Source organism: Homalodisca vitripennis, chromosome 5 (assembly GCF_021130785.1).
Source record: "Homalodisca vitripennis isolate AUS2020 chromosome 5, UT_GWSS_2.1, whole genome shotgun sequence".
NCBI lineage: Eukaryota > Metazoa > Arthropoda > Insecta > Hemiptera > Cicadellidae > Homalodisca > Homalodisca vitripennis.
Window position 1 is genome coordinate 154,411,828 of NC_060211.1, and position 23,225 is coordinate 154,435,052.

The 23,225-nt window shown below is 32.9% G+C and overlaps 1 protein-coding gene across 1 annotated transcript; it reads left to right on the forward strand.

Annotated features, from left to right (window-relative positions):
- Positions 1-1,110: 1,110 nt before the first annotated feature.
- Positions 1,111-22,950, forward strand: LOC124363675. Its single transcript, XM_046818934.1, has 5 exons — positions 1,111-1,153; positions 7,122-7,327; positions 9,527-9,631; positions 13,765-13,884; positions 22,822-22,950. The coding sequence occupies exons 1-5, from the start codon at positions 1,111-1,113 to the stop codon at positions 22,948-22,950; spliced, it is 603 nt and encodes a 200-aa protein (XP_046674890.1).
- Positions 22,951-23,225: the final 275 nt, after the last annotated feature.

Here is a 23,225-nt window from a genome sequence, read left to right on the forward strand (position 1 = left end):
CAAGGTCCGTGGTACACGGTTACCGCAGATATAGTCGGCCCCTTACCAAGATCGAAGAGTGGAAATCGGTTTATACTAGTATGTCAAGATTACTACAGCAAGTGGTTTTAGAACCTTAGTCCACTTAGATCGGCCACGGCAGCTAATGTGGTAAAGAATTTCAAAGAGATGATTTTGTTCAGATACGGTGCACCCAGCGTTTTAATAACCGTTAATGGGTCCCAATTTTGTTTCGAAAATTTTTCGGGATCTTTGTAGGGAACTGGAACGTCGACTGTCAACTGACGGCCCCTTATAGTCCTCAGAGCAATCCAGTAGAACGTTCTAACCGCGTCATCAAAACCTTGATATCGCAATTCGTCGGTGAAGACCACCGATTGTGGGATGCTAAACTAAGTGAGTTTAGGTATGCATTAAACACAGCCGAACCATGAATCGACAAACTTCCACGCCAGCCGTGCTTAATTTTGGACGTGATCTGAGACTGCCGAAAGCAATATGTGGACCTGCGTTTGAGTACGTCCGGCGACCAGGAAACGACTACACGAGAAGAACGACACGCACAACGAATGGAAGAATTTAAAAGGATTTATCAAAGATGTCATCGCAACTTAGCACGTGCCTTCCAGAGGCAGTCTCGATATTATGACCTCAGACGACGAGATCATAACCTCCGGGTTGGACAGTTGGTCTGGAAAAAGACATCATACCCTGTATTCGGCTCCTGACGCGTATGCATCGAAGCTGGCGCCTCGTTTTGTGGGCCCATTTGAAGTAATTAGGTTTAAAAGGCCCAAATATCGTAGAGTTGAAAGACCGCTCGACGAACAAAGACTCAAACGGCCCACGTAAAAGACGTAAAAACGTATACGGGATCCAACTGATGGAAATCAATCTGTAGTTTACAGTTATTCGAAAAGTCCTTATGTTTAACTTTTTTCTCATTTTGTTTCCCCGAAAGTGGGTGGGGGATGTAACATGTCATTTTTTACAGGGGTTTTTAAATAAGGCTTTTTTTATTTTTTTGAGAGGAAAATATGTTTTTAGTTCAATGACATGTTATGATTTTTATTTCTTCTTCCCCCTACAATCATTCTCCAGTAGCCCAACATGAACGCAGGAGACGTCAGCTGGCGGGGTCCGGCTCGACCGGGTAAAGCGGAGTTTTCAGGATACATCCGCCGGAGTTCGCTTCAAGGGCTGAAGCGCCTTACAGCGGACAAATCCAGTACTACAGTACGTAAGTACGCTGTGCCTGGCTTCCTCGCTCTCTCGGTCGCTGTCTCTCGGTCGGAGCCTAGCAGTCGGAGTCGGAGTCGCCGCCCCCACGTACGCCACGATAAGGTACAAGTAAGTAGGTACTTATTTACCTGCCAAAACACGCTTTTACCTGAACTTGCCTAGTCACTAACGATAGGATAAGTACATGACATTACGTACTTAAGCTGCTAACAGAATATAATTATAGATATAAAGTGTAGCAAGAAAATAGATCAGTACGAATAGGATTAGATTCTATCACTAGTAAAGAAGAGTTTGAATTTAGTTTTACTTAATTATCGTTTCTTTTCGAGGCCGCTGGGTCGCTTGACGTACGTTGGCACCGGGCGTTCCTTAGCTTCGGGCTAGGCGATTCCGAGCAATTTAATTTAGTTTTACTTGTTTTATCGTTTCTTTTCGAGGCCGCTGGGTTGCTTGACGTACGTTGGCACCAGCGTTCCTGAGCTTCGGGCTAGGCGTAATTTAATTTAGTTTTTATTTAGTTTATCGTTTCTTTTCGAGGCCGCTGGGTCGCTTGACGTACGTTGGCACCATCGTTCCTTAGTTTTTGAGCTCTAGGCGAGCTAGGCGCGATTTCGAGCGAGCTAGTGTTTACGTTTAATTTTATTTAGTTTATCGTTTCTTTTCGAGGCCGCTGGGTCGCTTGACGTACGTTGGCACCAGCGTTCCTTAGTTCGAGCTCGAGCTCGAGCTAGGCGCGAATTTGAGTGAACTAGTGTTCGCATTTAGTTTTTATTTAGTTGTCATCGTTTCTTTTCGAGGCCGCTGGGTCGCTTGACGTACGTTGGCACCAGCGTTCCTTAGTTTTGAGCTCTAGGCGAGCTAGGCGCGATTTTGAGTGTGAACTAGTGTTTACATTTAGTTTTTTATTCAGTTCATCGATTCTTTTCGAGGCCGTTGGGTCGCTTGACGTACGTTGGCACCAGCGTTCCTTAGTTTTTGAGCTCGAGTCGAGCTATGTGTGATTTTCGAGCGAACTAGTGTTCGCATTTAGATTTTATTTAGTTTATAATTTCTCTTTTTTTGGCCGCTGGGTCGCTGTCGTAAGTTGGCTCCAGCGTTCCTCGTTTCGAGCTTCATTGAACTAACAACTGTCGTATTAGGGGACGTTTAGGTAGTGGAACAGTCATCCTATTAAGCAAATGCTGACTTTTTTGGCCGCTGGGTCCCTTTATTCCCTTTCGTTCAGTTGAACTAACGAGTCGTATTGCGTTTAGGTGATGAAAGCATGTTGATCCGTTGATCATCGGTGCTGTATTTGCTTCGGCTTTTGGTTTTACATTAATTCGGTTCTGAGCTGAACTTGGAAACTACCTCTCTCCCTTTCTAACCCTGGATTTTACCCCTCTCGACTGTTCTATCCGGTGTCTTAGGGTTATATAATTTTATAAACTATCCCTGACCCGATTAAACGTTATAAGTCATCTACTAAATAAATCAACATATGGAAATTGCAAATATGCCATGGTTAACCTATTTAAAAATAAGTAAGTATAAGATTAGTTCTACCGTACCTTAAAATTTTTAGCATTTAATTAAACTTTTTAGTACATTCTGCACACAGCATTATTAACAAAACTCTATGTTTTGAATACTATGTCTTGGAATGACTTTCAACAGTCATTGAGTTATTTGTCTGTAAGCCTCAGCAAATGTTGAGTAATCCAATGTAATCCAACTACCTTTTACTGTTACGTGAGTCTCTCGATTTTCTAAATGTGTTAGTCAAACTCTAATGGCACAGTTGTGTGGTGGATCAGAAAAGACGGTCTCCTTGGCCGTCTGGGTCTAATGATTTAATGTCCAGTCATCAATTTTTCTGTGAAGATCTATGAACAAATACTTGGAACAATATTTCTCACACGTATGGTTCTAAACATATGATTTACTCTTCTACATTGATATCTCGTAAAGACTGAAGATTGTTATTGAATAATGGTTTCAAGAATCATATTTTTTAACAAAGCAAAAACATTACGTGAAATACATAATAACAATAAGTGGACACTATTACTAATAAAATTACCAATTTTATTTCACGTTTTAAATATAACACGTTACTATCAGAAATACATGACAAACATTTAGAAGTGTTTTATTGTCCAAAAATTCTAATAGGAATTTCTATTTTATAATCAAAGGCAACAAAAAACATATACTGTGCAACCGACATTTGCAAACTCATAATGTATTATCACTAGAGTATTTAATTTGACAATTTTTATCTATAAGGCTATACTTAGGATTTGTGGCACATGATAAGCTTGTTACCACAATTGAAAATTTGTAGCCTGGACATTTCGACCTGCCTAACTTCAAATTGCAACAATTAAAGGTTCTCAAATGACTGCCATCTAAGGTCGATAATGAGGCAAATCTCCGCCGCGTGGTATTGTAACCAAGCAGCAGAGTGACATTAACAAATACTAGATTTTCTTGCTTTATAAATCTGAGCAGTATGCATCACCACATTGATGTAGGTTGTGATACACTTTTAATTAAACATTTTCTATTATATCTAGTGAGGGAAATATTCTAAAGAATGACATTATTAACATTTTGCATCCATATTCATATACCGGGTGTCTTAAAAGTCTCACCCCTTCTCCCTCCCTATTACCTTTATTATGAAAAAAGATGGAGTGATTTACTTTTGGGAATGCTTAAATGACCAACTAAGCAGGTTTTCGACAAAAAAAATGTTTTAACTCTAAAAATGTGGTACGGTATTTTGGAGGTAAGTCAAAATCTTTTAATAGGAACCCCTAACAAGTGACACCTCATTTTAAAGGTATTATAAAAAGAAGAAGAATGACACAAACTAGAGGTCTCTAATTTTGCTCCGTCAAATTTGGAGGCCATTTAAAGTTTGAAAATTTTAAAAAAACCCCACGGTATAAATTACACTTAAAGTTACTGTAAGGCAAATAAAATATTATCTGAGTACTTATTTTGAGAACCTAGGACAGATAATCAAAAACAGTTATTACTAGCATAAAAGACATCAACAACCATGATTAACAACATAACATTTATTAGGTTTTGTTTTGTCTGCCCAAAGCACATTAGGGCGTCCTGGAATACAAATAGCACATTCAGACCACTTTGACCCAGTAACAGGACTTTGTCCATGTGATGTGACGTACTTTCATACTTTATTTAAACATTTGTTATTAATTATGTACTTAAGATTGTATAATATATAAATATTTCCATATATTGCGCATATTTAAATATTTATACAAATTTATCTTCGCACGTTAAACATTTATTACACGAGAGAACAATTAAATATAGCAGACGCTCTTATTCGCCCTCGGATCAACCTACAATCGGCTTATCTATCGCCAATCCATGAAATAAGTGATATCTATTTATAGTAGCCACACTCACTTCAGTAACAATGAACCAGCCAATGTTTCCAGTATTTTAGTTATAAATTATATATTAAGCAGTAAAATTAATTACTTTCAGTAGTATAGTTTGCCCTGAACAACTTTTGTTTATTTAGTGTACTTAATGTTGTAAAGTTAATTCATGCAATGTGCAGAATGAAACGCAAACAATTTTAGTGACTATGAAACAAATACTAATGACTATAATAATTATTAAGATGATTATATTTTATATTCTAGGGATTGTGTACTGAAATTTTCGTTTAAGCGTTACAAATTTTTGTTATCCAAGGTTCGGTCCTGTAGTTGGATGGTTAAGAGAGCGTTTACTGAATGCTTTTATCTAATTTGAAATAAAACCTGACTAGATCAAATTAAAATATTAACCCTTTTTGCCCTAGGTTAGGGAGGAAATGAAAAGTCATTTGGATTCCGGAGAGTGAAATAGTTAATTTAGAGTATTATGTTAATTTACCCAATATTAGTGTTCTCTAAAACCTAAGCAATTAAACACATTTGATAAATTCTGATCAGCTAAATTCAACATAATTTAATTGTGTTTGTTGCGGAGATAAGAATGATCGTCGTATTGTAAACGAAGGATTCTATAAATATTCCAACTTTTACCTCCCCTCTATCCCTGCACCCTTACACACTGAACATGACTGGGTTAATAATAAAATTTGTTCCCTCGCCGAGGAATAAGTTCCTGACGTGAACAATACGGGCGGAATTCAGCTTCATTTTAACATTCGGTGAACTACACATCAATGACATAATTTGTTTTTCTATTTAGAAAGTATTAGAGATCCAATGTTTAGCTTTTTATTTCTAACGATTTATTATAGGATTTCATTAATATTTCCAATGATTTAGTTAAAGATTTTTGGTTAAAATTTTTAATACAATATATAAAATAATGTGTTCTATAATGGTGCATATATATGGGATTAGTCTGAACGGCAGACGATTATTATCACTCTGTAGAGGGACAAATTTTCTCTTTTGCCTGATGGGGGATGTAAATTTTCTGTTATGATATCTGCCTATGCGCAGGACATCTCAAGAATAGAATTACCCTGTTGCGCGACCCACGTGATGGAGTACACATATCCTGTCATATAGTATTAATGTGAAGCGACTTTTATAGAAAAGGTCATAAGCAATGTCAGACAAATATAGGTTAGCGGTCAGACGAAAACATGCATGAAAATTTATAAACCTTCTTATCTATTATCTTTAAGAATAAGTCATTGAAAATAGGATACCCGTTGCATTTTAATTATTATTGTAAGGATTATTTTGGCAAAGGAGTAAACATTTGCTAAGTCTGGTTAAATACAAAAGAGTTCAAATTTTAGCATAAGAGGAAAGAAAATTAAAGCAAAGATATTCAGAACACATAGCGAGAGGTGTATTCAATGAACGCCCCACAGTAAGGCTTGTATATTGAATGAGCAATCTTCCACCAAACTTTGTTTTTCCTCTCTTTGTGGGCTAATGCACTCAGTCTGTCTTACTCTTTGGTTCACAGAGAGAAAATTCTGAGGAAATAGCGTTCGTGATTTATTACCTTATTTGATCAATACTTTTAGCGGTGTTCCACAAAAAGCGGCGATAAATATAATTTTATAACAAAAAATACGGAAACAGATAATTAGTTAATACATTTTTTATAAAACACGTAATAAATTATAATGAAATATAAGAAAATAAATGAAAGCTTTTTTAATCAAATAAATTTTAAATCATCAGTCTTTTTAATACGAAAACTAAGTACTTAGATTTCAGGATTCCTCGACACTGGGCTAAAAATTTTTAAGTGTTTCTGTAGATATTCAGTTATATATTTTTGAATATGTATTATTATAGAATAATAGAATAATTATAGAATGTTAGTAAGAGAAACAATTTTATCTCATTGGTAGTTATAAAAAGTGTTTTATTCCCGACTTCATGGTTACAAAACACTGTTCTTTAACTTAAAGTCCAGGTATATTTCACGAGATTAAAATATTGGAATATGTTCCAGTGACTATGGCTTACCTCAGGAGTTACTATTGTGTAACTTTTAATGTACTTGATACGTATGTAATTACGTGCAAATCTGAGAGTATCTGCAAATAATTTGTTGATAATGAAATCTATTATTGTTGGAATGCAATACTCTGGGACTGCTTCAAAGGTGTCTGTTACCGACGTATTATTAATTAAATTTAGAGTAGATTATACTACAGACATGTCGAGGTGGTTCTGTAACAAGCGTTTGATTGAAAAGGTAACCTCTCCCTGTTGATTCATTTAGTAGCTGCATTTGCTTGAGCATTATTGTGTTAATGATGTATTAACCTGATGATCTAAATTCATTTGGTATTCATAACCTGTCCATATCAAATAAATTTTTTAAGTTACTATAATAGTTTTATAACTACCTCTATGTACCAGGTGCTGGAGGTCTGAGAGACGTCACCCTCCGCATGCCTGTGGCTGTCCCCACGGGCTCTACCGCCTCCCTACTCTGCCTCTACGACTTGGAGGGAGACCAACTCTACACGGTCAAGCGGTACAAAGGTCGACAAGAGTTCTTCAGTTACGTCCTCAAGGAACTCCCGCACACCAGAGTGTTCGCACTGCCTGAAATCAATGTCGATGTAAGTTCATTTTCTATATTGACTTTGTTGAAGGAAGTCATTAATATGTTCACTATTTGTTACGCGTACCAGCCTACAAATAAGAAAATAGTTCTATTTTTTTGTACGTTAATACGTGGAAACCCGAAAACAGGTAATCTCGTAATTGAATACAATAAACAATTTACATTAATGTATTTGTTCAATTAGAACAGTACTTCTTTTTCTACTTTCTCATTTTAACTTTATTGTTAACACGAGGGTTTTCTTGTATCTGATTTATTTTCATGTTGTACTATGTAATAAAGTAGTTGGGTTTTATAAAAAGAAAGTAGTCCTATATTAAATGTTTTTGTAAAATAATTAATTATCTGTTATTACATCCATTAATATGCTACGGATAGTTCATACTCACTATGGAGTATACTGAAGACTGCTTCTCAGGAATAAAAGTTATTTAAAAGTTTTTAAATAGCAAATTCTTTCCATTAACCCGTTTTGGTGAAGGTACACAAATATCTATTATAATAAAAATATCTATTATAATACATTCAATATTTTTCAGCATTTAAATATTGGAATTTTTGAACCGTAAAAAAAAACAAAATTGGTATTATTATGACAATACTTTATCTCTAGGTGATGAATACACTGGTTTCAGGAATCAATATATCATTCCACTGTCAGTTATAATATGCGTCATAAAGATATGTACTGATGGCATTTCCACAAACAGCATATGTTTTATATATAATCTGACATGTTTTCTTAAAAATGCTACAGTTGAAATGTCTGAAATGGGTTAAAGAAAGAGCAGGCTGAAGTAGATCTAGTTTGAAGTACAAATTTCAAAGGCGACGATGGGGTACTTTGTACTCGAGTGTTTCAGCATCTTCGTGTCACGTATTGACTTCGTGCGCGACAACATTGTGAAACTTTCTCACAATACTGGAGTATTTAATACTTTCTTTCAACTACTACCTTAGTATGCCGTTTCGTCTGGGTTTTAATATTTTTAATTGAATTGATTAGCCTTGTACACTCCAGAAAGTTATACTAATAACAAATTTAGCCAATTTCAAAAGGAACTTAAAAATTACATGAAAGATATGTACATATTTTATAAGGATCACTACATACCCTTCTTAAAATCGTGTCATTATCTGACCGTTTTGACTGTGCGGTAACTCTTAATAGCAGGACCTAGAGCATGAAACATAACACAAAATTCCCTCTTGCTCCAAGTAAAAAAACTATTGATTTTGGGATTAAAAGGTCAAAGAGCAATGTGTTCGTATATCAGCCGGTTTGTGCGATAATTCCTAATAAGTAAGGTTCAAGATATTCGACTATTGGCAAATGGTTTCCTGTTGGTTCAATAGGCTCAATCCTTCCACTGTTTATACTTCTTTGCGATAACGCTTTCTTTGCGTTCTCTCGTGTTTTTTTTTATAACCAGCAGAATCGTTTTATTGTAAATTCGTTTTCTGTCTCAAATTTGGTCATAAAAACTATTAAAAATGGATTTGCATGTTAAATTGTTAATTCTTAAATGCAAATATTTATTTTCGAAAATGCGAGAATCTGACGATGCTTTGAATCTTAATGTTTCCGGTGGGGTTCTTCTAATCGGTATCATTGTCATTGGTATTGCATTATTTTCCTATTAAAGGGTATCAAAGATGTGTAGAAATAGGTCATAGCCTCAAAAATAATAGAAAAAGCACTAACAAACATAAACTTCATACCGATTAAAAATATATTTGCTAATTTTTAAAGATATTTTATAGCAATATAACGATCCCTATACTAATAATAGTGTACTAAAGATTGTTATACTACCCAAAGTACATGATTAATTGAATTTCCCTACATTTTCAATCCTACTTTTTATTGATTCGGGTTTGTAAATTTTGTTGTATGTTCTCTACTTTAAAAAAACCGTAATCAATACTATGACTTAAAACAAATGTTATTTTTAATGCCTAAAAAAATTTAGCAATTAGTAACGACGAGCATTAAATAAAAACTATAAACATTTTTATATTTAAATTTTAAAAAATCTGAGTTTTTTAAGTGCTTATAACATAGGTTTATCAAATATCAAATTAAATATCACCAACAGGAGCCCAAATGTGACCGTCGAAGACGTGTTGCGATTGTGAAGAATAGTTTTGGCAAGCCGATGAGCCCAGACACAATAAAGTGATCCTGTGACAGATTGACAGGCAAGCTCTGACGTCACAGGGTCGATACCACAACTGGGGGGCGACTGCCAAACATGTCATCTGTCCCTATGTGTCCCCACTGGGCCTTGGCGTGGTGGTTATGTTATATATCCGGGCAAATATTTACTCTCCATTGTTGAAAATGTCAACATTGCATCAACTGGAACACATATTTGCACATATTGCTATTTGTTATAAAATAGTTCTTTTATCCCAAGACGTACCGAAATAGGCTTGTTGAAATAAAACAAGGCAATGGATTTTTAAGTTATTCCAAAGAATATTCGATAGCTTTTTAGGATCTAATACCACTCGAGACAAGGAAATAAGATTTTCAAATTTAAGACCTAGCATAAACTACTGAAATTTGATTGGAAAAGTGTTATGAATGATTACAACTTTATAAAATAACCGGTAAAAAGTGAGTAAGTGACTGATTCATATACTTTTATCCATAAAGACTACAAATGTTTGTTAATCTATACATTATAGTTATCAATTCACTGAATATATTTCACATATCTTCCAGTGACTCACATGCATGTCATATTATAATCTTAGGTTTAAGTACAAAGAATAGGGAGTAGTTATTGTCGTATGGTTGTAATACAGTTTTATCTTAAAAAGAAGGTAAAAAAATTAAAACTGGTTTTAATTTATGATATAAGGGTATATTAATATAAGGATTATATAATATATTATATTTTATATTATATTTTTATAAGATACGGTCCTGACTAAGATGGGACAGCGCTCCAGTCACAGCTGGCTGCACGTAGGAAGTGAGGAACGAATTATCTGGCTCGTAGAGATAGATGAGTAGATAATCAGCAGCAACGGTGAAATTTTTTCTTACATTATTTTATTATTATTCATTATTATTTCGTGTAATTTAGTGACAGTTTTAGGAAATTTGTACTTAAGCACAAGATAAAACATTGCACACTATAAATGGGACAAACAAAGTTGGTAATATCAATCGATGGTCGGTGTTACGAGTGTGTAAGGGTGTCCACCCTTGTGAAAGTGATATACCTGTGTCGTTTCACAGCGATTACAAGTAAAAAGTAAGGTTATTAATTTGTAATTAAGATTTAATTAATAAATTCACATTCTTCACACAAAATAACATAATTGTATCCACCTACAACCAAGTTACGTTTTTAACCCTTTAAATATGGTATACACAATTAGACGAATACACACATTCAAGAAGCTACATATAAGCTACAAGCATAAATAAGTGTACTTACGCAAAGTTTATGGTACGCTGTGGTAAAGCACATTCAAGATGATGTATTGACCCTGTTAAAGCAGTAGCATTGCCCATAGTAAATGTAACTATCTTGTTTAAACCAACAAACATTAGTCTAGTTTGAATACAGGTAAAGGATAAAACAATTGCACACTATACATGGGACAAACAAAGTTGGTAATATAGAATCAATCGAGTATCGATGGTCGATGTTACGAGTGTGTAAGGGTGTCCACCCTTGTGAAAGTGATATACCTGTGTCATTTCACAGCGATTACAAGTAAAAAGTAAGTTTATTTGTAATTAAGATTGAATTAATAAATTAACATTCTTCACACAAAATAACATAATTTTATCCACTTACAACCAAGTTACGTTTTTAACCCTTTAAATATGGTATACACAATTAGACGAATACACACATTCAAGAAGCTACATATAAGCTACAAGCATAAATAAGTGTACTTACGCAAAGTTTATGGTACGCTGTGGTAAAGCACATTTAAGATGATGTTATTGACCCTGTTAAAGCAGTAGCATTGCCCTTAGTCTAAGTGTGATTTGTGGGCCAGTTAACTGGAGATTACTTTTACCTCTGCTCTTTCCCTCTACATCATCTTACAAACCCCTCGCTAGTGGTTTGCTGATATATTAAAAAATGAGTTTAAACAATTGACTTGGTTTTCTCTGTAACATGGAAAGTAGTAATATTTTGTTATTCTGCTCACTCCGTGGGTATATTTCTGAATATACATGCTAAAAAGAGTGTGCGTATCTAACACATCTGTAAAATCTATATAAGTTTACTTTTTAAAAGAGGCTGAAAACTAAATAGGCAACAAAATGAGAGCAATAATAGTCTAGAATTGGAGAGTCAGTTATCAGTGCATTAACACACAACGTGTACAATCAACTGATAAAATTTCCCTAAGGAAAAAATCAATCTTCAGCCACGCTTGCTTTATTGGATGTAAAAATAGAAGGGTATAAATAGGAGTATAAATATAAAAGGACAATTTTTTCCAACCATATTTTTTCTATCTTGAAACAAACGTAAATATAAGTTATGAAATTGTCAAGCAACTAGATAAAAAGTCTGTGATACACCTCTCTAATGGTCTGTTTATCATTAGTTGACGATTATTTAACATTTATTTACGTGTCTGCAGGTTGGTCTTAAGTACTAAAAGATATCAGAAATATGATAGGAGAAAATCGATGAAGATATAATCATTTCATATTTTAACCCTCATGATACACTCTTATTTGGTCAACGACCATTACCAGTGTGATAGGTGGTCAATTTTTTTTTAAAGGTAAATTTTTGTATCGATTTCATGAAAAATCAGTCTATGTGTTTATACAATGGAACAGCCTATGTCCCTCGGCTACTGGACAGTAACAAATATAGTTTTGCCTTTAATAAGGACTGAAAATCTATTTAAACTGAGCACACCACATATTTACAATTCTACTCTTTGTGATAACAAGCTCAGAAAGAAATATCTTCAATGATTTACTAATATGTGTCAAATTTAATATTAAGATTAATATCTCCCCATCGATTTGATGAAATGGACATCTCAAAGCACTCTTTTGTTCTTAATATCTAGCCTTATTCGAGGTGTTACTCCCAGTATAACGCTTTTAAGCAGAGATATTTTGGAACGTTAAATTTAAAATGTTATATAAGTTAATTTTTAACATAAATAAATTTACAAAAATCGTAATCTACACCATTAATGCATACCAAATGTACACAACAAGAAACTTGCTACTGCCACCTAAATTTAAAACTGAAAAGATAACAAGTATTTTTTCTTCCATCGTTAATGTTTCAAAATAGAACACTACCTTTTAAATGTTGGAATGTATTCTCTTCTTCAGGCGTAAAACTCCGTGGGAAGTAAAGTTAATAATACTCGAAGACGTACAAAGAAGTCATATTTAACAACATAATGCACTGCACGTCAAAAACGTAAGCATATGGGTCAAAGATAACTAGAGCAAGCACCAACCACGTCACTGCACAGAACATCGTGTCCACACCCAAGTATAAAAGTTAGTTTATATATGACAATAAATATTTACATAATTTATAACTTAATGGAAAAATTAAAGATATATTGATTCTTTTAAAAAACGTAGTTGAATGAAAAACATATTTCGCTATAAAATACAATTATGCTTTTCATAGTTATTATTTATTCATGGTGTGATCACAAGATAATATAAAATACTTTGTCCTATAAATTTTCTTATAACAGACTACCTCCTGTGCTGCTAGACAATATTGCTACGATGTAAAACTTGTATAAAGTAAGGTAAAGTAAGTTTTTTTATAAAATTTGTAATCTAACTTATCCCTTTTGCCTTGTAAATTCTTTTTAATTTCTATATTTATTCACTTTACTCTTTAAATAAGAGGGGTGATATCGAATTTTTGTTTATATGATTATGGAAATCACCAGATAAGTGCATACAGCGATAAACTCTGTTGTTTACCACGAAAATCCAGAAATACTCAATCAAGAGCTGAGCAAGTCCAAGCTTATTTTAGACTGTATTACTACTACATCTTCTCTTTAACTTTGCTTTATTCATAGCTAATGTTTCATTTAAAATAAGCTTGTTATTAAAGAACGATTAAAAACATGTATGTTAATGTAAGTTAGTGCGTAACTATTAAACGTTTTGAATTCCAAACTTTTCGTGACGAAATTTAAGAATGCCCACTATTTAATATATATATATATATATATATATATATATATATATATATATATATATATAATTCAAATTTCATGTTTCATTTATAATCTTTCTAATTCGTATAATTTGTTCTCATTACGGGTTTAAAGGTAAAGGTTACGGATAAGAAAGATGTTCCGTTACCATTTCTCGAAGAGATATCAAGAAACTGCTATCAAAGAGGTATACAAAGATATGTCTTGATTTTTCAGATGAACTTCTAGAAGAACCTGTCATTCAGCTGGAAAAACAGCTACCCTGCAGGAGACTCCCAAAGAGCCAAGTGCAGCCCTCCTCCCTCCTCCCCAGCAGTCAATGCCACGTTGTATTTCAATGGTGAAAAGGTCTGTTGTAATAGAAATAATAGTTCAAATATTATTATTAGTTCGTTAAAGTAATAAATATACAGGTTATTCATAATTACCGTATAAAACTTCAGTATTTGATTTATAAGGTTAAAATAATTTTAAAATTACGTAAAAGGTATATTCCTCCTAAGTTGCTTCTTTAAAATCTGTGTCTTTGTTTGTGTTCTTTAGAAGTATCTTATATTTCAATTTAATAAAGGTATACAGCTCAAACTTTGTATAATTTTTAGCCCAATTAAGACCTGTTTTAGGAAATTAAAACAACTCCCATTAGATTCCAAAATGGCGACCATACAAAATCGTAAGAATCTAATATTTAAAATACCTGAGACTATATTATGTAAAGTTTATAAGAGTAGTAAAATATAGGTGACTTTGTAATGATCATTTTCAAACTAAATTTATTTTGCTATGACAAAAACAACCGAATAGTTATGGTTATTAAAATGCACTAATCGAGTTATAAATGCATTTTAACTGATGATTTAACAAATAAGACTACTAGCTAATCCTTGAAATGCTTTACAATCATTACAAAATTTTGATGAATTAGACATTGTTCAGCGGAAGTAATCTTTAAATTTTGTTATATTTGTGTATGTACTGTGACTAAAAAGCACTTTAAAAATACAATTAGTTTCTTTATACTGTTGTATGCAACAATTAGGAGATTAATAATCAACAGTTAAACAACACTAATGACTCCATTAGTAAATTATCAGTGTTTAAAACCGACAAAAGATGGTAGAGTAATTTATGGACACCTTTATTTTTAAAGCCACTTTAAATGTTTAGATATTAGAATAGCTAAATATTTCGGCTTGAAGATTAACATACTTTTAAACAAATTTAACCCTTTTTGATGAAACAACGGCATTGTATCATAACAATGAACAGTACTATAGCTATTGTAGGTAACTCATTGGACTGTAGAGACATGATGCTGATTGGTCTGACAGCTACGCAATAGCACGGACATCGCAATATTCGGGTTAAAGCTGCCGACCTAATGCTAATAAATTCCATGTCCATTACAATGTTAGTATACAGGGTGTACATAAAGTCCTGCACTGGTATAATATTTTCTAAACGATAACAGATAAATGAACAAGATTTGGTACATCAATACTAAACCTAAAAATCTACTTTTTGAAGGAACTATCAGTTTTCTGTAATATCATGGGGACGTCTTGCAAGGAGTCAGAAGGAAATCTTAAATAGGAGCATAGGTCAATATGCACATCATTTTAAAGGGCTTATCTAGCAGAGTTTAATGCCGCAAACCGCACTCAAAAAGATTGATCCAGTACAAAATGGCGGCTGTTCAAAGGTTTTACTTGGTTACATTTCATTAGTAGCCATAACCCCGGTAAAGCAAAACTGCAACTAAACGAATACTGCAGATAAATACTACATTGTGATTGTCAGTTGTACAGAAGTGAATTTTGACGTAGGGTTACAAATTTGGTCCTAATATATTGGTAACGGTGTTTAAATAGGCTCTTACGTCAATGCCGTAGTGTGGGAGTGCTCCGTCCTGTTGAAACCAGATATTCTAGTAATGTTCTCCAAACATGTTTCGAAGTGCTGGTGTAATTTCATTTTCTAGCAAACGTTGGTATGATATTGCACTTAAATTTCCTTCAATAAAGAAAGGACCTACCAACTGGGTACCTATCACACCAAGCCAGACATTCACCCTTAGTGGATACTGCGTATGTGCCTCCCGCATCCAGTGAGGATTTTCGCTACTCCAGTAACGGCAATTGTGCCTGTTTACGCTTCCATTCAGCATAAATGAACACTCGTCTGAAAACACAATATTGTTTGCATCAATTTCGTTGCAATCTATTTTGGCCATCATAGTTTCACAAAATTCTATACGTCGATCAAAATCATCTTCGTTGAGTTCGTGCACCAAATCAACTTTATAAGGCTTAAAATTAGACCCTTTCAGAATCTTTTTAACAGACGTAACAGAGATGTCATGAGTTTGTGTTGCTGAGCGTAGGGACTCTTGCGGATTCTCAATAAATGACTGCAATACATCTAAAGAGTTGCCTTCAGTTGTCGTAGTAGCGGGCCTTCCTGTCCTATGACGATCGGAAACACTTCTTGTTTCCATAAAGCGTTGAACAGTTCTACCTACAGTTTTTCTAGAAATTGGCTGCCTCTCGTGAAAGTAGTCAGGAAATAAATGGCATGCTTCCTCGTGTGATCGTCTGTTGTTTCCCCAACCAACCATCATAAGAAGTGTTATACGTTCACGTTCGTCAAGCGACATAGTGTAGTTGAAGAACTACAAGCAATACGACAAACTCTTTTGTACTAAAGTGCACTGATAGAAAGGTTGGACAGCACTACTAAAACAAGAAAACTAGAATAGCCTACTATGAATAGACTGGCTAATTGGAAAGTCCAAACTGCGACCCAAAGATAAGAGCTTTCTAATTGTTACTGTTATCAGGTTTTCCCCGTTATCAATATGTCACTTCTGTACAACTGACAATCACAATGTAGTATTTATCTGCAGTATTCGTTTGGTTGCAGTTTTGCTTTACCGGGGTTATGGCTACTAATGAAATGTAACCAAGTAAAACCTTTGAACAGCCGCCATTTTGTACTGGATCAATCTTTTTGAGTGCGGTTTGCGGCATTAAACTCTGCTAGATAAGCCCTTTAAAATGGTGTGCATATTGACCTATGCTCCTATTTAAGATTTCCTTCTGACTCCTTGCAAGACGTCCCCATGATATTACAGAAAACTGATAGTTCCTTCAAAAAGTAGATTTTTAGGTTTAGTATTGATGTACCAAATCTTGTTCATTTATCTGTTATCGTTTAGAAAATATTATACCAGTGCAGGACTTTATGTACACCCGTATAAAGCCCTCATTGAATTCATTGAATCTATTGCAATCACAGCCACAAAAATTTAATTCACCAACTATAATAGGATTCAATGTTACGAAATACATTGCACTTTGTTTTAACTTAGTAATTATCTAATCAGATACTTCCAGATATTCAATCGGATATACAAAATACTTTGAAGTACTAAATATCTAAATGTACAACTCAAAGGGATAAAAATGATTCATTTAAGTAAATTTAGATTTTTCTTTAATATGTTTCGTAATTTATTTTCCTTTTCTATTTATCGTCACTACCAATACTGTTCTATATACTATTATAACACTATTTTCATCTAAATTTGTATGTTTAAGATAAAACTCTTGTAAAAAATAATGACTTGGTTAGTACATTAGTGGCATTATTCATAATTACGACAGAATGGGGAATATATTGAAGGTATGAATTAAATATAAATGACGAAGTTTACTAAATGTAATTTTCAGACGTTAGAGCACTATGTATGTTGCTTTGGGGAAGAGTTTGTTTAAATTTTATGCACAGAACTACCAATGGTTGTATATTATTATACAAAAAACCAAAACTGGGCTTGAAAAATGTAAAAAAAAAACTTAGATGTTCTATAATTCATGCTTGTATAGTATTTAACTGGAGGCAACGCCTTAAGAAATCAGTGGAGCCATCAACTTCTGAAATCATTTTTTTTTCCAAACACTAAACGCGCCACATTGTTCATTCATAGGAATGATAATTACATTCAGCACCATGTGATCTGTGATATCAAAATAAGTTGGAAATTGCATAGTAAAATATAGTCCTAAATACTACCTTTCTTAGTTTACTGTCTGTATGCATGTGCTTTTTAGAAATGTTTTAATTCAACAAATGTATGAAATTATGCTTTGCAAGAGGTTTAATTTAATTTGGATGTTTTTTTAATTTAGATCAAATCTAAATCTTAAAATTGTAGGTATAAAAAATATATGATTTTTTATTGAAAACTTTTTACATTCACTTAGAAAGAATAGTAAAATATGAGTATACTGAGTTACACTATGATATTCAAATATGAGTTACTTATACATGAAAATTTTAATATAAAAATTATTTTGCTTCGATCAATGATAACGGAGAAAATAATAATGATTTCAATAAATACGAGTCCTGACTGAAAATACGAGTACACTAGCTGAGTTATTATTTTTAGGTACGGATATTATATTATATTTAAAAGGTATTAAATAAAACATTATTCAAAAAGTGCTTGTTTTAATTAACGACAGATGATTAAGGTAATATCCAGAATAATACCTATGAACGGTGCTTTTACAGGCTATGAGATGATTTATAAAGACATTTCCTTAGCAGTTCCTTTTGCTTTTTAGTAGATACACCATACGGGTATCGTAACTGGATTTTGAAAACAAAAAACTACAATTTTCTTTTCTTTTATCGACTTTGAATAGTAACAGTTAATCATGTTATACTATTCTTATTAATGTCTCATTTTCAATGTAAATAGTGTTTTCTCAAAATCATAGTATACATAGACAGCTTTTAAGTACCAATAATAGTTTATATTTTCTTATTATTATTTCTTAAAGCTTCCTCAATGCTGGGAAATGTAAAATAAAAAATGAAAAATTTACTAATATAGCATGGTTAAGAGTATTTAGAAAATATTTCACTTTGTTTGGAGATCTGATATCTTTCTCGTGTGGATAATTAACTCATCACAGAGACTAATAAACTATGTTGAAGAACAAATTATACATTTAATAAAACTAATTAGTAGTATAAAATAAGGCTGAAGCACGTTACGAGTAAAGTCCTCGTTAAAGTAACACATAATATAAATATTCACTAACATTCAGACATTGAGTAGCATGCCCCAGCTTTGAACTCTATATTGCCTATATTGAAATGAAGATGCATATAAATTTCAACTCTATAGGACAGGTCTTCTCGAGATATCGTGAAGACAAATAGATATAAATTAAATTTATCCAGCCCCTCAAGTTATAGGTAGCACTAACGCTCAGCCAATTTTATCTTATATTAATGTATTCTGGTTGTCACTTCCATATTAAACTAAAAAGGAGATCAATCCAAGTAGTTAAACGGTTGCTTGAATAATCTATATAGTAAAACTGACGCCAAGTAACTTTTCTATGACAACTTGGTTTAAAGACTGTCCCCTTAAAATACCTATTTATCTGAAATTTAAATATATAAGTATTTAACAGTTGTAATGTTTTCAAGAAAAGAACACATTTTAGGAACAGGTTTTAGACCTTGGTGACTAAAACATAAAACATTTTTAGTTGCATTTATTAAATGTATTTTATATTTTGTAAATAAGAAAATAAAACATTCGTCACAATTATTGCTTTAAACCCACTCTTCAAAAAACTATAAACCTGGGCAGAGAATTTAACAATTAATGTATATAAGTCGGCATAATATGAAAGCCAGTACATAAGATATAAGCCACTACAGTACTGATACAAAGTACTCTGTATGAGTACTGTATTCAGTGTACTGTAGTAAAATAACTCAATAATTTATGTCCAATGCGTTGAATGTGCGGCTTTAAGTCTTCTAACATACCTTATGATTTTATTACAATGTTAATTGTGTTATCTTTAGCTGATGGAGCCCAGAGCTTCACTTGCCTATTACAGATGGCCCTGAAGACAGCTGTACTATACATCAGGTACTGCAGCTACTATCGCTATGCCTATCTCTAGACTGTGTAACAGAGTCTGCCAGTTAATTTCAGCATTACGAGTACAATTTTCCTCTCCTTGCTGTAATTTATCAATGTTTTTCAGGATGTTAAAGTAGTTTATTTAAAAAACAGATTGAGTTTTATGTATTCCCCGACCATGTTTGATTTATTCACTCGTATCTCCGCCACCTTATTTTTGAAGATTGTAAATATGCCTGATGGTGTAGGAATAGTTTTCTTAACGAACCAGTTACCTTTAATACTGCTACAGCATGATAACTGATAACATTAGAAGGATATCATTATGGTGACACACTCCTTTCGGCACTCAGAAATTGTTATATTAGCGTAAGAAATTAATAAACTCTTAATGCATAATCAACTGTGCCTTTTTCTAGCGTACTTTTAAGACCACAGTATAAATTCTTTACTCTAAATGCGTGTTAATAAGGGTATAAAACATCTTTAAAGAGCAATTCAATTAGAAAAACTTATATGGATCCATAACTTATGAAACGCCATAATGCACATCGTATAAAATTAGATCGGAACATTTTGTATCATATCGTTGCATATTTTTATGCTTTGATTGAAATGTATTGGATTGTTTTTCTTCATTGAATTGTACGATGACTTACATCTCAACAATAACAAAATATGATCAAATGGACAAATCTGCTTTGTCATCCATTTAAAATATTAATATTTACTTTATGATTACAATAAGTATTTTATAAGAAATAATATTTAAGGCCACATTAAAACACATTTATTTCTACTATACCAACATAATAATCTTGTCTATGCCTAGTATTGAGTATATTATGACAATCCATAACTTCCCCGTAGTTACAGGTACATTGGAAATTACCATCTGCAGGCTATTAACTATTCAGTAATGAATATGTGATATAATTAAATGCTTTAGTGTCAGGATTGTGTTTCCTTACTTACACAAAGTCCAGTAATTAATTACAATTTATTTTATGTCCTTACACAATATATGATGTGAATAATATCTTATGAGGTGATGTTATATACTCCAAGTTAAATTTGAATACATATTTATTAATTGACTAAAGTAATAAAAATTTAAAGAAAATTTAAACCTTTCAAATCGGCACGGAAGTAAATTTATGCCAAACAACCCGAGATTGTGGTAGTTACAATTAGAAGTTTAACATGTTTAAGGCATCCGAGGAAACATCCTGTGCGGGTGGAGGTGACATGTATTTGGTATAAGCAATCTTCTTCTCAAACTTCTCTCCGTCCGCCTTCCCTAACTCGTTTTACAATTTAATATCCTTAGTTAAGTTTAGCCATATTAGCTACACAGAAGGAATTTAATATACCTACTTCAGAGAGAGACGTACAATTGTATAACTCTGCCTCTTTGCGTGATTCGTAAACATATTTCTACTTTTCGTCCAGAGAGAATCCTTGAAGTTAATTGGACTACCTTTTGCATAAAAAGGAGGTAATATTACAGTTGCTGTAATGTTATATAATTTAAAGCACTTATTTTTACTTTTTGCTCTCACAAATAAGATATTTCATAAGTTCCAAAACAATTACTTAAATAAGACTTATTTACATTTATTAAAACAATTATCTGTAGGTTTTATAGTTTAACCTCAAATATATGGTTTTTTCAAACGTTTTATCTCTTTTGTTTACATTCATTGTTAGTTTCTGTTTTTAAAATAGACATGTTATAGCTTTGTTGGTTATTTAGTGTTGTGATTCATTCTAGTTGTTGATTAGTTAATTAATTTATAATCTGCTCCACTTAAAATGCCAAAGAACAAAAAGATATCCAGATAATATATACTATAAATAACCATTATTGACTTAATATCTGTGAAGATAGGGACTCTCTATCAAGTAACGCTCATGGATCCAATAAAACTACTTAGAATGGGCTATAAGGCCAGGGATACTTTCCCAAGTTCATCGTTGATTTCTGAATAGGGGAAAGGGGTGGATTCAGGAGACTCAATTGCATGTAAAAGATTAGGCCCTCAATATCATATAGGAAATCAAATATATATTTCTTCAAGAGAAATGTTACAGACTCAGCAAAAACAGCCTCCTAAGCCCTTGATTTTTATAAGCAACAGTCTGTAGTATATCATATAGTTTAAATACTTTTTACAAGATAAAGAAAGAACAATATAGTTGAATGTTATTAAAAGAGGCAATATCAGCAAATTAATTACGTATTCTTCTCTTTGTTAACCTAAAACTAACCAAAGAGGTTTTTTCACTAGTCTAGTTTTAATCCATAGGTTTAGGCCCTATAAATAGTATTAACATTGATGTGTTTGTATGAACTTCTTTGATATAATGTTTTAGTTGTATTGTGAAATCTTATCCTATAATATAACGAGGCCATTCGGCGAATTTTATTTTATATTGTACATTAAATATGGAATGTACCTCCGTATCTTGAATGACTGACAGAAGTTCCTCTGTTTATTTTAGATTTAGTGTAGGTAAGAACAGCTAGGTAGAATTAAATCTAGAAGGCGCATAAGCAATTAATCTAATAGCAATATCACCATATCTTAAACGATTTCATAATCTAAGCCACGGCAATTAATTGTGGACGAAGAAAATCAAATTTACAGCTGTCCCGTTATTTGCATTTTTAAATTCACATAAAGACGTGGAGCCTCCTTTCATACAGTCTCTCACTTCTCTACATTCTCTTATTTATACAAGTTATGCAGGACTAATCAAGTAATGAACAAACATTTCCTCTCAGTTCACATCAAGTAATTCATTTTAAACGTATTTTAGAAAGAAATGGTTTTTACATTTGAACTATATAACCATTTCTAAACATTTTCTGATTAAGGACTATGTATTGTTTTTTAATCTTGAAAGTTAAAATTTATCCAATGCTATTGCTGTAAATTATAAGCCGTGCATTTTCATACTTGTTTTACACAGGATGAGAGTTTAATTTTATTGTAAAAATTATCACCTTAGTGAAATGTTTTCTTTTATATTTATTCAATCCAAAATTATAAACCAAAACACATTACAATTTTTTTTGTTTGAAATTATTCCTTATTTTCTATGTTTTTCCAGTTCAAATAAAATAGTAAACATTGTAAATACTTGTAGTAATATAATATTATTATACTCATTGAAAATGTGTTACGTAAACAATTATTTTACAAATTACCCAAAACTTTAAAAAATTAATTTTTAGACATAAATGGAAATATAACTAATATATAAATGGTACTTAAAAACATTTCTATATACATACGTTTGTTTTTTAAAGTCGGTTTATGCAGGTTGAACATAATTCACGTACAGTAAAGCAGCAGATACCCAACAGCTTTCAATTCTACCTGGTTTATACCTTCCAGTTGGTCTCTGGACACCTTACACTGGACACAGCAAAAAACCGATGTGTCACTTAAATCTGGAAAACTTTATGGATTTCCAGGAATAGCACATAACTAACCGCAAATTTCAAGATTATGGGGCACGATCACCTCTAGTTAGAGTTGGTGGGCTTTCCTAAGAGTAATAGGGTTTTTGCCAGCCTAGGGCGTGTCACCTCCTGCCTGCTTTGACTGAAGAGGCTGGTTCAGAGATGGCTTTCCCTGAAGAGACATGACTTAGAATAATGACCTAAAATTTTCCTAAAGGGTCTCAACAGGAATCGCCCCTACCCCCACCTTTACCCATCCAG